Source organism: Homarus americanus, unplaced genomic scaffold (genome assembly GCF_018991925.1).
Source record: "Homarus americanus isolate GMGI-L3 unplaced genomic scaffold, GMGI_Hamer_2.0 scaffold19318, whole genome shotgun sequence".
In the NCBI taxonomy this organism is placed as follows: domain Eukaryota; kingdom Metazoa; phylum Arthropoda; class Malacostraca; order Decapoda; family Nephropidae; genus Homarus; species Homarus americanus.
In genome coordinates, this window is record NW_024732238.1 from 2,751,098 (window position 1) to 2,767,358 (window position 16,261).

The 16,261-nt window shown below is 39.2% G+C and overlaps 1 protein-coding gene across 6 annotated transcripts in view; it reads right to left on the reverse strand.

Moving 5' to 3' along the window:
• Positions 1-1,106: 1,106 nt before the first annotated feature.
• The window catches only part of LOC121868303 (colorectal mutant cancer protein-like), a 46,956-nt gene continuing 31,801 nt past the window's right edge, over positions 1,107-16,261 (reverse strand). For 3 of the 6 annotated variants that reach the window (XM_042368763.1, XM_042368769.1, XM_042368768.1), the window contains 11 exons: positions 12,074-12,187; positions 11,165-11,375; positions 10,933-11,042; positions 10,028-10,306; positions 9,492-9,746; positions 8,647-9,290; positions 7,868-8,132; positions 6,686-6,820; positions 6,106-6,296; positions 5,871-5,973; positions 1,107-5,349 (listed from right to left, as the gene is read on the reverse strand). In XM_042368763.1, the coding sequence (XP_042224697.1) occupies positions 5,254-5,349; positions 5,871-5,973; positions 6,106-6,296; positions 6,686-6,820; positions 7,868-8,132; positions 8,647-9,290; positions 9,492-9,746; positions 10,028-10,306; positions 10,933-11,042; positions 11,165-11,375; positions 12,074-12,187 (2,403 nt within the window). In that variant the 3' untranslated portion in view covers positions 1,107-5,253. The remainder of the gene's footprint in view (positions 5,350-5,870; positions 5,974-6,105; positions 6,297-6,685; positions 6,821-7,867; positions 8,133-8,646; positions 9,291-9,491; positions 9,747-10,027; positions 10,307-10,932; positions 11,043-11,164; positions 11,376-12,073; positions 12,188-16,261) is intronic. The other 3 variants (XM_042368767.1, XM_042368764.1, XM_042368765.1) reach the window with 3 other exon arrangements.

Consider the following 16,261-nt stretch of genomic DNA (forward strand, 5'->3'; position numbering starts at 1 on the left):
GGGGTGGTGTGGGGTGGGTGAGGGGAGTGAGGGTGGTTGAGGGGAGGAGGTGGTGTGAGGGTGTGGAGGGAGGGGGGGTGGTGGAGGGTGGTGTGAGGGTGGTATGAGGGAAGTGAGGGTGATGTGAGGGGTGGTGTGAGGGAATGAGGGTGGTGTGGGGAATGAGGGTGGTGGGGAGGGAATGAGGGTGGTGTGGGAGGGAATGAGGGGTGGTGTGAGGGAGGGAGGGTGTGAGGGGTGTGTGAGTGGTGGAGGTGTGAGGGAGGGAGGGGTGGTGAGGGGAGTGAGGGTGGTGTGAGGGTGGGTAGGAGGAAGTGAGGGTGGGTGTGAGGGTGTGGGAGGGAGTGAGGGTGGTGTGGGGGTGGTGTGAGGGAGTGAGGGGTGGTGGAGGGGTGGTATGAGGAAGTGAGGGTGATGTGAGGGTGGTGAGGGAATGAGGGTGGTGTGAGGGAATGAGGGGTGGGGAGGGAGGAGGGTGGTGAGGGTGTGTGTGAGTGTGGGGTGAGGGAGTGAGGGGTGGGTGGGGAGGGGTGGGATGAGGGAGGGGTGGTGTGGAGGGTGTGTGGAGGGAGGAGGGTGGTGTGAGGGTGGTGGAGGGAGGAGGGGTGGTGTGAGGGTGGTATGAGGAAGTGAGGGATGTGAGGGGTGGTGGAGGGGAGGGAGGGTGGTGTGAGGGAATGAGGTGGTGTGAGGGAATGAGGGTGGTATGGAGGAAGTGAGGGTGATGTGAGGGGTGGTGAGGGAGTGAGGGTGGTGTGAGGGAATGAGGGTGGTGTGAAGGAATGAGGGTGGTGTGAAGGTATGAGGGTGGTGTGAGGGTGTGAGGGAGGTGTGAGGGAGTGAAAGTAGTTTGAGGCTGGTGTGAAAGTGCAAAGCTGGTGTGGGTGTGAGGCAGGATGTTTGTATTTTAGTTTTGTTTCGAGTAGCGGTCAGTAGGTGTTAGGAAGATGGGGACGAGACCCAGTCAGATCCACCTCCTCCTGCTTCAGCCTTGTATCCCAGGATGAAAGTCATGTTCCTCCTAAGCCACAACACCACCTTCAAGCCCTCATCCTTCTCTCTCTTTTTATAGACGAAAACAAAACAGGTGAAAAGTCAAAACCACATTATCTTTTCATTTATTTTATTATATTGTATTTCAATACAAAGTTAGTCTATTTTTATAATACAATTTCATAGATAATTTACATATAAACTAATTTCATAATGCGTACAGAAAGATGCCTTCTGTATCACCTGAATTGCTTTGTCAGCAATAGTAAGTAAATAATGAAAACTTAACACTGGAACTCTGAATATGTTGGTTTGACACTTTGTCCTCCGAGCTCTTGTTTAGCACTGGTCTACTAAACATAAGACATGAGGCTAATATACAGAATTAAAAACTGTTGATGATAAAGGAAGTTTATCATTAACATGATCCTCTTCTGTCCACATGAAGGATCTTTATTGTGTATTATTGCTTTGTATTTCAGGTAAGGTAAAGTAGATGTTTTAAAGCATGCAAAAATACTTATTAATGTATAAATACAAAATAATATGAGGAAGGATGATGGAAGTGAAGTAAACACAATATATAAACTTAATAATTTGAAGACCATTTCATGATACCATTGATGTTATGTTATCACTGCACTTCAACAACTAAGGTCTTTAAGCATGTATCAATGTTAGTAATTACACCAGTCCATCAACTATTAAACTTACAATGGGTGTAACTTTCTGTCAACAGCCTTGTGTTACAGTGTTAAGTCTTCAGCATTTTACCACAGGTGATATCACAGATGCAGTGTGTATATATACTATCAACACTTGTTCCTACCCTCTCTCTACAGGTCGCCGCTCATCAATACTGTATTATCACTCTATCTCTAGTTAATGTTTAGTATAAAAACAAACTTTATGCACTACGGACATAAATTATCAATAGTGGAAGAAATGTTGTTAAATGCACATATGTACTGTACAGCGTTGAGGAGCATGTTGACTCGCGTGCCAACACATTATCCCTGTATGTTGTGTCACACATTCTGTCGCTTGTCTGGTAACACCAACTAACGCTGAATTTCATTATTATTATCACGTTGAATGCTCTTTATACTGCAGCAAAATATATGCACAAAAAGCAATTTTCAGGAATTTTATATATCACAAAAGAGGCCACTAGATTTTGTAGTACATTTGGTATTTTAATATTACTGTGCATTTAAAATAAAAACAACAAGTAAGCCTATTAAAAGAAAATTGCATGTTAATAGGTGTCCAAATGAAAATCATTTGACTCCACAGTCCTCATTGAAATGTAGAAAATGACTTCACTTGGTTAAAATACTCTAAAATTTTACAATGAAATTAAAAAACAAATACGTATAGAAGACCTCATGGCCATGACTGGGGGGGGGGGAGATGCATGTAACTAGATACATGCAATCTTACTGACACTTTTATATACTGTACTGTAATCCTACAGAAGCTGAGTTACTAGTCTGATGCATCATTTAGAATGGAGAGTAAAGTACTGTACTTAGCAACATCACATTCTGGCACAGGGATATACAATAAACGTAAAAACTCAGATTTCTCCAGAACAATAGAGGATGATATCTACATGTTTGTGTCTCACTAAGACATCTATAAGCTGATGAATAACATGCATTTATCAGATCCTGATATCCCCAGAAATGAACAGTTATCAATTATGTATTTGTTTTTGCATGATCAAGGCATTAGTTACTGGACTGATTGTGCAAAAGATTGGTGCAGGAGGGATGAATTAATATGCTTGTTGTTATACTGTACTAGATTGTGTGGCCACCAGCAGGTTAATTTGCCAGCCAGGGATGAGTCACATATTAGGAAGGAACAATCTCCAAGGACCTCGTGAGAATCCATAAACAATAAGCAAATTAATAAGAAGATCCCATGATTATCGTCCCAGAAAAACCAGACATAAACTTTGGTGTCAGGTTTATCATGGAATAAAATATTTTCTACTATTTGTTATTCTTATTATGATGTCTAATACTGAACTATGGGACTCTGGTTCCCGCTGTACAGCCATAATATCCAGCAAGTTTTTCCATGTTTTTTATTAAACATAAATTCATTTGCTGAAAATGACGGTGCACACACAACAGTACCGAACCCACAGTGTGAGTAATGCAACAGAACAAAACAATAATTTACCATCTTACTATGTACAGTCACCTGCACTTATACTTGCTACTACAGTGGCTGGTGTGTTTTGTGAGATGTGGCATCTGCGGATTTGTTTACGTCGTATTAAGACTTCTGGAATGGCCTTAAGGAACCTCATAATAATAGCCACACTAAGCATGCTAGAGAAGCATTCTACAGAGTTGCCACATCTCACAGAATGCACCAGCCACTGTACCAGGTACAAGTGCAGGCAGACTGTACCTACATCAACAGGTAGATTACCATACTTGTTGACTACAGTATCAGGAGTTGCAACAACTTTGTACTTTACAGATTTATTTTCCTAATAATGCATTTGGACTAGTTTGGCACCCAATGATTTCATGACTTGTATATGAAATATTAATAATCTTTACTAAATGTCTGTGTAATATATCAGCTTTAGCATTATTTTCAACAATATGAGATTACTGTTTCTAGATTTATGAGTCCACAATAAAGAAAATTAATATTGTCTTTCCACAGTAAAAAATAATGATGTAAAAGTTGAGAAACAAATGATGTCTATCACCCTTCACTTCACTTGCTTCACAGCCTGCACCACACTTAGCCTACCTGGGTCACACTCAGCCTACCTGGGCCACACTCAACCTACCTGGGCCATACTCAACCTACCTGGGCCTCACTCAGTCTACCTGGGCCACACTCAGCCTACCTGGGCCACACTCAGTAAATAATCCACAAAAGGATTCACAGAAAAATATACTGAGGATGTTCATTATATGGGGGTACTATAAGTTTGTGTTTGCTGAAGGTAAATACTGTAGCCTGTCATGAAGCAAAATTTGTACATTATACACGAGAAAAATCCATGACTTTTATTGTATTCCTTTGCTTGATAAATACTGTAGCACACTGCAAATTTCCAACCTTTCAGTGAGAAACTTTGATTTGCATATGTTGAGGGACCTCATTTAGATTAGGCACCCCAATTTAGTTTACTTGGGTCATTAATCCTTAACTGGCAGCTAAAGATTCCCAACCTTATTAGGGTGTTTAACCATCATGTGAGATAAGCGAAGGTGTCTGGTCTTCACAATAGCCCTGTTAAATAACTTCATGTTCCTGTGTTGATCTCTACTCCATAACATTCCAAACTCTCATTAGCTGCTTTTCATCTCACTTAATTATTTATCCCATAAGAATTTTTTCAGTACAGGTTTTCAGTTATAGGATTTTCCCTGATTATTTCCTGAGGTTCTGTGCTTGTGTAACCTGTCAGCAGTCCATCACACACTCTGGGCAACAAAGATTCTCCAAAACTAAAGTCAGAAACAGTGTTGACCGTTCTCGATGGTAATGTAGCAGACCAAAAAATATATATAAGGCCATTTCTGATTTTTGATTTTTAGTTTTGATAATACATCTTTTTTTTTTATCTGAATTAAGAGATAATTTTGTCTTCAAGGATGCTGTAAATTTTTTCTTGATACCGTAAGACTTTAGTAACTAAAACATTATTCATTCCTTATTCTTTAAAGTTTTGAATCCCAATATTATACAATACAGTATAAGTAATTAAGATGAAATTTTAACTCAATAGAAAAAATAAAAAGGGCCAGTTTTCTTGTAGTCACTTGTGCGCCTCTGATTTTCTACACGTTGTCTGTGACCTCCAACATATTTATTACGTTTACAGTAATTAAACTGTACATTTGTCTTTCATCTACATCAGTTAAGAACTTTCATACATCCTAAGTCATTGTAATCTTGGAATGGTGAAGGAGGAGGCACTCAAACTGTAGCTGTAAACCATATGTCAATGAATGGAATATTATTATAAAAAAGTTTTACAATTGAGGCACTCAGGGTAAGAGGGGCCAATCAACCAACTTAAACCTGTCTGATGCAACATAATCTGAAAGTGCACTAAATTTCCTATTGTATTTGAGTCCATTTTCATTCAAAACAAAATCATTCATATCTCGAAACATTATTTTGGTTGACCTTCCCTTTTTACCCTCATAGCCTCAATTTAACAATGAGAGAAGTAACAAAAGTTAAAAATTATATGTATTTAACCGATCTATGTCCTCAGAGTGATGTCTCACTGGCAGTCGAGATCATTTGTGTGTGTCTGATGCTCGGGTCATCCTCTAACGTGGAGATCTTCTGCTTCAGAACTCGAACCTGAAAGAAAAATGCATAAATTAAATTTAAATGAGAAGCTTTTTCAATAAGTTTACTGGAATGAAGTATAAGATTTTTGGTTTAAGTACCTAGGCTGTTTTCCAACCCCATACTTAAAATGTCATTATTTCTACTTTATATACTGTACCTCAAAAGTAACATCATCAGTAAACTATTTTGACTCAACTTCTCATCCAACACTTAATCTCTCCATCTTTTGTTCTCATGAGTTATCAGTTTTCTCAACTCCTTTAAATCTTATAATAACCATGTACTGTACTCAATCATTAAATAGTCTTGGTCTCCCAAGCTTCTAAGTACGTATACCACATACAGGTGTACTGATGTTCTAAGAAAACCACATACAGGTGTACTGATGTTCTAAGTACACCACATACAAGTGTACTGCAATTAAAAAATCCCACAAGCTCTTCAAACTGTTTAATCCGTTCACATATAAAACCGAGTACTGTATCTGCCATCCAAAAGATTCAGATATGCCCTGTGGCACTATCTCTCACCTGGTGGGCATGTCTGTCAACCATACCCATCATTTGCTGCTCCATTCTCTTCACCTTTAAGGCATACTTCTTTTTAAGTCGATCCACGGCCGTCAACAATGCTCTATGGAAAGGAATTCCAGAGGTTAGGTGGGAAGATAAGATGCTTTACTTTGTAGTGCGAGAATGTGAGTGAAAATTATCATCAAGATGAATGAAAGTGTAGCTATCCTTAATAACTGTATAAAAGACTTACCCATTAGCCTTTTTAAGATCATTGATGAACTCTTGTGACTGCATGTGTCTCGCCTCAGAGTTCTTGGTCACCTTCTCCAGGGTGGTGACCAGGTCCTGCACTCGACCCTTCAGCTGCCTCTCTCGTCTAAGAGCCTCCATGATCTCCGGGGAAGACGAGTCAACGCCGCTGTCCCCGTCTCCTTCACCATCCTGAGGTTATACACAAACAACAAATTAACTTAAAATCAATTATAACAATTTCTTAACCCTTAAAAGGCAACCATCATCAATGAACGTTTTATGTTTCATGTGTTCCACTTTGGTTCATAAGAAGGCAGAGTGGGGGGAATCCTTAGCTGCAGTTAAGGGATAAGTGTGGTATGCTAGTTGAAGACATTGTCACAATCTATGCAAATTAAATGGAAAAATGAAGATAATGGCACTAGACTAAAGTAAACCACTTAATCAATTAAAACTTAAATCAAAATATATGGTAATAAAGAAAAACAGATATGAAAGTTAATCCTCAATAAATGACTGCAGTTAAAAGATGGAGACTGAAGCTGTGACAGTCACAATACTACAGTGTAAGAGCTCACCTGGTTGCCTCCTGGGCGGCCCTGTGCCAGCTCTGACTTAAGGTGGTCAATAGTAGCACAGTAAGCTGCTGCCTGAGCCTCACACGTACCTACTCTCAGCTCCAGACCTGCCTTCTCTCTCTCCATAAGATAAACCTGAAAAAGCATGATTTATGAAATTAATTTTGCAACTAAGAACAAGAAATACTCAATGATCATGTAATCCTTTTAATATTCAGTTTCATAATCAGATAAATTCCCCTAAATATTATAAAAAAAACACTGAAACTATATTAGAAAATAAAATACTGTACTGTAGCTAATTTACATCTTTGTTCATAAAACATGTAAATCTATCTGTAGTATTTTGAATAAATGTGAAAATTTTAGAAAAAACAAGTGAGGGAAGGCAAAAGGAAGGTGAAGCCTGCTAGAGAGCGGAAACAGAGCCCTCTGTCTTGTAACACCAGGAGAGGCAGACCATTACCCTGAATACATGATCAGTTTAACATTACCAAGGTGAAACATACATAACATACTGAAGAAGTGGTTGTGAGGATTGAAAGAGTAGGAAGTGAGAGAAAAGGATTGAATCACTCCATAAACACTTGATCATAGCCTTAGTTTATGACACCATGAAGCTCCATACTGACTGAGAGACCCATATTAATTCACAGTACTGTATACATAACCACTACCACTATGTAATGTGAATGTGTGGTCTCTTCCAGCCTCTCTCAACATCATTTCTTACGACCTCTCACCATGTCATTCTTAGACTACCACTATTTCTCCTCTCTATATTGAAGTCTTGTGTATTTCTTGACCCAAATTGAGCTCTCCCATACTTTCCACATGCCCAAAGTACAGTATCTCAAACTCCTTCAACACAACACTTCACCCACACTTAATACTCAGCCACTAGCTTAAAATAAAAAAGAATACCTTAATAACTAAAAGAAAATCTAATTTATAAACTTTGTAATGGAATCTAAGGCATACATGATGTACAGTACTATATGGGAGAGTGTTTTCCGTTATATCGAGTTCGTTAAATGTGAAAACTTCCATAAAACAGAGTGAGCATTTGGGAGAGTACAGTCTATTATATCGAGGTTCATCAAATGTGCAAACTCCAAATAACAGACTATACCCAGTAGATTGAAGTCCGTTAAATGGAGGTTTTTACTGTAGTGACCTCACCTGGGCTCTGAGTTCAGCACGGTCTTCTCTCATTGCTGTCAACTCCTGCATCAACACAGCATTCTCAAGGTCGAGTTTGTGTGCATCGTTAAGGCTGAGAGGATAGTGTTTGGTGAGGGGGTCGACATGGAGGGACTCAAGAGGGAGGAGGGAGGCTGACACATGCCCTCGCTCGTCTTTGAGTCTGTTGATGGTCTCGCGAAGTCGGTGTTCCTCTCCTCGACTCACATCAGAATCAACACCGCTGGATGTGGATGAACCCGTACTGTTGATAAAGAAGAGTTATTAGCTTACTTGTTTATAATACAGTAAATATAATAATAGATAAATACTGTACAGTAGAACAGATCATTATTTTACTTCTTTATAATAAATAGAAAAATAAAACAGTTATTAGTTTACTTGCTTGTGATAAATATATAAATAGAACAGTTATCAGTTTACCTGTTTATAATTAATAAATAAATAAATAAATAAATAGAACAGTGAACAAATTTACTTGTTTATAATAATTACAGTACAGTAATGTGTCTAATGTACTTAATTATGATCTTGAACAATGGACACACCAGTAGCATCTTTTTTTTGTGGTTATCATTACCATCATAATTAATTTTGGCAACTGTTGGGTAAAATCAAAATGGGATGTCTCCTTTCCCTCTTCCACTGCACACCCAGGGTGCCAGCCCAGAAAATGCAGCTGAGACCAGAGGATGGGCAGAAGCTCTGGTACACTGTACAGTACATTATAATTCATGCCACCAGCAACATGGACTTACCTAGTATTATGGATGATACCAGCTTCATTCCAGCTCTCTGTGTCCGACTGTTGACACTCTGATCGGTCCAGGCGAGACAGCAGGTGACGAGCAACATTTTCTGTTGATCTTCGTTGTTCCTGTGCTCTCTTTACTAGAGCCACAAGATCATCCTGGTCAGCATAGCTCCAGCCCCCCCCTGCACCACCACCAGTCCGCTTCACCCCCACACCTGCGGCTTTACAGCTCGCTAATAATAAACCAATTTCACTTTCTAGTAGCGCTACCAACACTTCGTAAGCTTCTATAGTCTGGTCTAAATTTGTCACTGCTAACTGTAATGCTATAGAGTTTGATTCATATTTACCCATCAGGATACTTAAATGATCACAGTGTGATTTAGATTCACTCAGAGTAATGGCCAACACATCATTCTGTGCTTTCAAATGGTCCACTTTTGCATGAAGTCTTTCTATCTCCACTTCAAACTCCTTTAACCTCTCATGAGGGGCTAATGCTCCCCCAGCAGTAGCCAGAGCATGGTACAGCTCCTGGGCATCACTGTCTTCCTGTACACCTGCGACTAACTGCTCGGCAACAGCGGTTGTCCACACACCCACACTACTCAGATCTGTCCCTGTTATTCTCAGGTCTCCACTCTCAGCCTGGAACCAAACAAAACATTATAAGGTCACCATCCTTATAAACATGGATCACATGAATATATATTAGCACCACAGTTTATTTTACTACCAGAGGGGGTTCGGTTAGCATCATAGTGGTGTAATAAGCTGGGGGTAACCATGAGGTTAAGTATATTACAGTGTTTTATAAAACAAGGTTTGAACACTTTATTAGTAACTTACTTTCTTTAGTCTGACCCGTTCAGCTAATCTACATATAATAGGTGTGTCGTCCTGGGTGGGTGTGTGGCTCTCTGGTGGCTGTGGTGAGGGTGAGGGAGAGACAGTGCCCGGTCCTGACCCGCTGAGCCCTGACCCCCCAGAGGTGACGGTGAAGGCCGCCAGAGGTGTTCCCCGTAGCCCTCGTACTGTCACTGCATCAGCAACTTGCAGGGCTTGAGGAGGCATAGCGGGCTGCATCCTCTGATATTCCCGTAACTGTAACAGATATACAGTACAGTATATGGTGTCTTTAATAAAAATATTGTCATAGTTCCAAATGTACACTAACTGGCTGTACAGGAATAAGGATAATAATCATATTGTACACAAATTAATGGATACAATAGTTTTTACTATATTGTATTTGTAATTTTCCTTTAAAGATAATTAGGTACTGCAGTTTGTTAATGTAAGTCCAGAATTTCTTGATGCGTGTATAAAACTATTTCATCAGTGTATGTTTGTTCACACACAAACACACAGTAACTTTCTCTTACCTTCTTACAGAGAGCATCTCTCTCCTGGGTGAGAGCAGTGATGGTACTACGGTGTGTGGAGGTGTTGTGCTGGGCAAGGGCCAGAGCATGTTGCAGGCTATTATTTTCCTCCCGCAGGACCTTGAGTTCCTCCTCCAGGGCACTGAGGGACCGGCAAGCATCGTCCCCCGACGCCCGGCAGCTGCTGGTGTCTCCGCTCCCTCGTGGACACTCACTCACATCAAGGTCTGCTATTCCTTCACCAGCCTGTTGTGATATGGTCCTGTCAGCTGCTCTCATCTATTGTAATGGCACAGTCTTACTATGTACAGTATACAGTACAGTATATATCTATACAGCACAGGTGAAAAATAGAAAAAACTTATGTGACAAAACACTGAAAATAAAATAAATGTTATCCCTTTCTAAACTGGATAATAAATAAAAATTGTTCATAAAATATCTACTGTAGTACTGTTCAGGATAATCTTGTATTTAATGGGTGTAAAATCATAAGTGCCTCTTGGCTTCCATCATAATTAAGCACATACATAAACTAACTCTATTATATCTTTCAGTAATGTCTCTTGGTCTTAGCTTGAACCACCCTACTATAGCATGATCTGTACAGTATACTAACAAACAAGTCAATAATTGGATCACCAGAAGAATCTCCACCCCAGCTTATTTCACCTAAAGAGTAACCACCCTAATGCTATTTTTAGGGATGAGATTAGGTTAGGTCAGGGAAGGTTTTAGTAGCTTTAGTGTGGTTAATCTTGGTGAAATTATCCTGGGTGGGTATTCTTCAGGTGATCTCAATAATCCATACATAAACACAATCTTCATAACTTTCAAAGGAATTTTTCTACCTTATCAAAATCCACCAAACCTAGATTATGTAAAGAGGTCACTCAGAACAGTACCTCGACAGCCCGGTCATCTATGTCACAGGAGGTGGAGGCGTCAGTGGCCGTGTGGTCTCGTGGCTCCTCCATGTGTTCCTCTGACTCCACGGCTTCACTCGTTGAATCTTCTGCGGGAGATGAGTTCATTACATATATATTATATATTTACTAATTTATGGGATCACATGAAGAATCTCCACTCTAGCTTACAAACAAAAAATTTAAGCATTATAGAACATCTTTCACTCACCCGTAGCATCGTGTTGGTCATGTGAGAGTTCTGACTGGGAATATTCCTCGACCACCACTTCCTCTTCAGCTATGACATTGATCCTCTGCTGGTCAATCTTACGAGACAGTTCAGCGATGACGGAGTGAAGCTCAGTGAGTCGCTCCTCGTACCGCTGAGCTTGTGAGTCGAGACGGTCTTCACTTTCACGCTCTACCCTCACCTTCTCCAGCTGTGGTATATAGGAGGTCACCTTTAGGTTAAATACAAGGATAATTGGCTGGTAATTTGCCCTTCAATAAGGACAGAAACAGCTCTCAATGGTTTAAGTTCCCATTTATGGTTTGTTCGAAGGTAATTATGACCCTTATTTGAGGCCCCAAATAAAAAAAGTGAGGGAATGAATTGCACACTCAAATTTAGCCTTGAAAATACTTCCATTAGATGATCCAGACAGCAGTGATGAGACACGAACATGCATGTGTTAATATCGCATTCATTTTCACCTTGAATATCTGTGACAAATTGACTCCCTAAATACCAGCCGGAGCATATTGCTAATTATTACAGCATTTCATTCTTAAGAGAGAAAGAACCTTACTTTTGGACGAGTTAATGATGATATCCAACCAAGGATTGGCCAATTAAAGCATAATTCAATACATTTGGTTCTTTATTTACATGCAACACAAAATCTCCCCTTAAAGAAATGAAAGAGATACTAAGAGGAGGCAGTATATGTGGGATAGACAGTATGTGGGAGAGACAGTATGTGGGGGAGACAGTATGTGGGGGAGACAGACAATGTGAGGGAATGACAATGTGAGGGAATGGCAGTGTGAGGGAGAGACAGTGTAAGTGCGAGGCAATACAAGAAAGAGGTAGAATAAGGGAAAAGGAAGGAGAGAGAATGCAGTACAGGAGACCAACCTGGGTGACGGTGAGGGTCTTCTCCAACATGTCTCGCTCCTGGGAGATCATCTTAAGCCTGGAGGACAGCTCCATGATCTCCCCCTTGAGGGACCCCAGCGCCGCCAGGTGTAGCTGTCAATAACAACAACAACAATGATGATCATATGAGACTCTTGTAACTCTTGTACAATTAATACAGCCTTCAGCGTTAGAATGAAGACATGTTGTAACATATCTTAGTTATTTATGGGTTATTTTTTAAAAATCTTAATAAATAGAATGATATTTGGGTAACTACACAAATCAAGTACACTAAAGTAAAATAATTGCAATATCTTATACCCACAATAAAAAATAAAGAAGTCTTCCATCCAAAGTTTTCATTTTCTTTCATAGTATAAAAGAAAACGAATGTAAATAAACAGTTCATAGTGAATTTAAATGAAAGATTTAAATGGTTTTGAATGAGATTAAATACGTTAAGTAAATGACTTTGAATGAGTTTAAAGTTGTTACCGTAGTATTAAACAGACCAACTGAGTAACACTTTAATTAAATGGCTTACAATAACAATAACAAATAATATAATAATAAAGGTTGTTTGTGCGGGAAACGTCATAGAAGAAAAGTGACTTAGAATTGTGTGAACTGTTGATTGAGAAGATAAAATTCTCGAGATTCAGTTGATAATAATAATAATAAAAATAATAATAATAATAATAATAATAATAATAATAATAATAATAATAATAATAATAATAATAAAAGTATATAGAATAATTATCATGCAGCTAATTCAGGACAAAGTTTTATTAAAGAAATTAACCTCAGCTATAAAGTTTTACTAACAAAATGTTTATATAATGGAAATTTAGTAAATTTTTGCAAAAATAATTCTACGTTTCAGATTATTAGCAAAAATAGATTAAAATAGATGGATTTCAAGATTATTAGGAACGCTACTTAGTTTTTTGGATTGGTCAAGTTAAATTAGGATATGTAAGGTAAGGTAAGGTAAGGTAAGGTAAGGTAAGGTAAGGTAAGGTAAGGTAAGGTAAGGTAAGGTAAGGTTAGGTTAGGTTACGTTAGGTTAGGTTACGTTAGATTAGATTAGATTAGATTAGGTGAGGTAAGGTTAGATTAGATTATATTAGGTTTGGTTAGATTACATTAAGATTAGTTAGGTTTGGTTACAAAAATTAAGTTGGAATTTGCTAGGATAGGTTAGATTAGATTAGTATAAGTTAAGATTTGGGTTGGCTGTTAGGTTCCACTCCTGTTTCACAGTTCATAAGTGATGTGTTTCTATTCCATTATCATTTTTAGGCAAAGAAAATCACTGTTACCATGCACTTGCACATTTTATTAACTAGACAACATACCAAATTTATGGATAAGCCTTAATTATATTTGTAAAATAACAGGAGGTAGAATGTTAGCTTAGCTATTCGTAATAACTAATTTTACACATGCAGGGGGTGCAAGGGGGGTAGGTGCTCTTGCACCCTCAAAAAATTTTTGAAATGTTCTTTTTCTCGCAATTCGAGTTCACAATATGCGTATGATATAACAAGTTTTTAAGTGAACTGTTTGTTCCTTAACGTTTCCACAATGGTCACTTGTGGTAAGTCGGCACTTTTGACAATGACTCTTGAGTGTGAGAATTAAGCTAGGATTCCATTCACGCGTTAGCGGTAGCGCCAAAAATAGATCATATTGAAATGTACACGGTTGTTTCCACTGGCACAGTTGCGTTAGCGTTATGCATTTGCGGTACATTTAAATCGCTCCCTGTAGCGATTGAGAACGCAACCCAGCAATATGCATCGAGAAACAAATTAAGATATGACCAGGAATAATAGGTCATTTAGTATAGCCTAATGACTGGTGTGTTCCTTCCCATGCATTATGGGTGTTCAGATCTCCCCCCTGTAAAGGTTCTTCACACACATTCGACAATTTAGTTAGTGTGATAATATGGGCGTAAAGGCAGCTGTGAAATTAAGAGATTATAGCCAGGAATAATAGGTCACTCAGTATAGCCCTACAAGTGACAGATGAGGTATTATAGATTTTCAGACTTCTCCCCTTCACATGGTTCTCCCAAACACCAGACAATGTATTTAGTCGTCAGTGTGATAATAAGTCAATCCAATAATAACCAAACATTTTCATTTCTTATCACCAGGGTATTGTAGGGTCCGTATTTGGTCCGATTCAGCAGCAAATCAACCTGTTCATGTAAGGCTCGTAGCTTCGATGACAAGGAGCCATCTTTCCTGTCCTGTTCCAGCTAACAGAAAGACAGCTGCATGCATATGGAAACAGGGGTGTCCGTTTTTCAGGACGATTTAACCCAAACGCATGCTGCAAATGCATACCGCAAACACTTCTTTGCTCAATATAGAAGTAATAAAGAACGACGCTGCATCAAATACATTGTATAGCTCTACCTCCTCTAAAACATAATTATAGTGGGTGCCACAGAAACCACCGGAACTCCCATTTACCCTTCTCATTCAGACTTGACTTAAATAATCCATAGTTGGTAGTAGGCGTCGTAGCCAGGAGGAGGAGGAGGAGGGTAAAGAAACGATTAAAAATGCCAGTTCTTTGAAATCCTCGACGTGAGCACACGCTGAGGCCTTTGTAGTCATATTTATAATGCATCACCCAAGGGCATAAAAGTGAGAAATTTGACGCTCGACCTCCTCGCGCCCTCGTCAAGAAGTAATTAAATCGCTAGAGTTAGGGTTCTGTTTTAACCGTTATCTATATGAGAGAGAGAGAGAGAGAGCGTGAACGAGGCGATGAATAAAAAGTTAAAGTTTAAGAGTTGGTTCTGAAAAAGAGGTTTCCCGAGGAGGGGAGGTCGAGGAGGAAACTGTTTTGTAGTGGCTCAACCTCACGGCTCCACCACCACTCATTCAGTCGCTGGTCACACACTCATACAGTGTGTGTGTGTGTGCTTTAGATGGTTACTTATTCATGTATTACATTATGCAAACGTATATTTGTCATCAACAAACTTTACTGGGAGCAGAACTTCTTATTAAGCTTCGACAATAGTTAGTTAACAATGTTTCTGGAGTCTATCCTTACTTTGGAGTGAATATTAGTGCAGAAACATTGAATAGTCTCTGACAGCGGCAGATGCAGGCAGCGGTGTGGTGGATTCATTCGTACAGACAATTCCGGCTATGAAAATATATCCTCGGTTCTATATCAACTCTTAATATTTTTTCTTAAGTGTATCTCACATTCATATCTAATAGCGTATTTCTTCCCTAATTGGACTTAAAAAGAATATTTGTGAAGCATTTTTCGTGTTACAAATTATATTGTTAATTCATCAATGTTTTAAATAATGTTGATGTAAATTCCTCATTGTTATTAACTGTAGTATTGCAAGAGTTATGGTACAACACGTATAGCGAGATATTAAAAACAATCATGAAATGGTTACAGCAAGACCCGCGTCCAGCTGTTGTTATTTTTGGCAGCATAACCAGCCCTTCGCCAGCCTTTCCTGCCTGACTGAATGAGTTAATTATTTCTCCACCATTTCCTCACCGGACTACAGACATTCTCTTGCCTCAGTTACTCTGATTCATATGGATGGAGTAACTTGCCCTTTATGGTGTATCAGGTTTTCTTTGATAATAATCATATGCAGCTGCGCCTTTTATCTGATTTATTACTCTCATGCGAGATATTTCTACGCTGTTCATGGTGTAATAAATCGATACAATGATGTTATTACTGCTTCAATAACTAAGGTCCTTAAATGACCTCCGCACTCGCGAGATCAATTCGGCCCTTGTACACAGGCTGTTGGAATACTCAGCTACTTTCAAACAAATATGTAATGGTAGTCTGGTCACCCCTAAGATAAACAACCCCTTTCTACAACACGAATACATACACATAATACTTTTGTCACCTTGTAGAACATTAACAATAACAATTTCAGAAAGTTCCTCACCGGGCGATATAAAAGTTCCATTGCCTTGGTTCAGCCAGTAATAAGAAGATACGTGTCATGCTGTCAAGACCTGCCCTCACCACACCACTTGATCTACTTTACAAATACAGATAAAATAATGACTGTGTCCTGGGCAGTACACAGTCATTATCACTTACCGTCACTCTCAAATGTCTTCTACCCTTCTCTCTCTCTATGTCTCTCCCTCACATCTCACGATG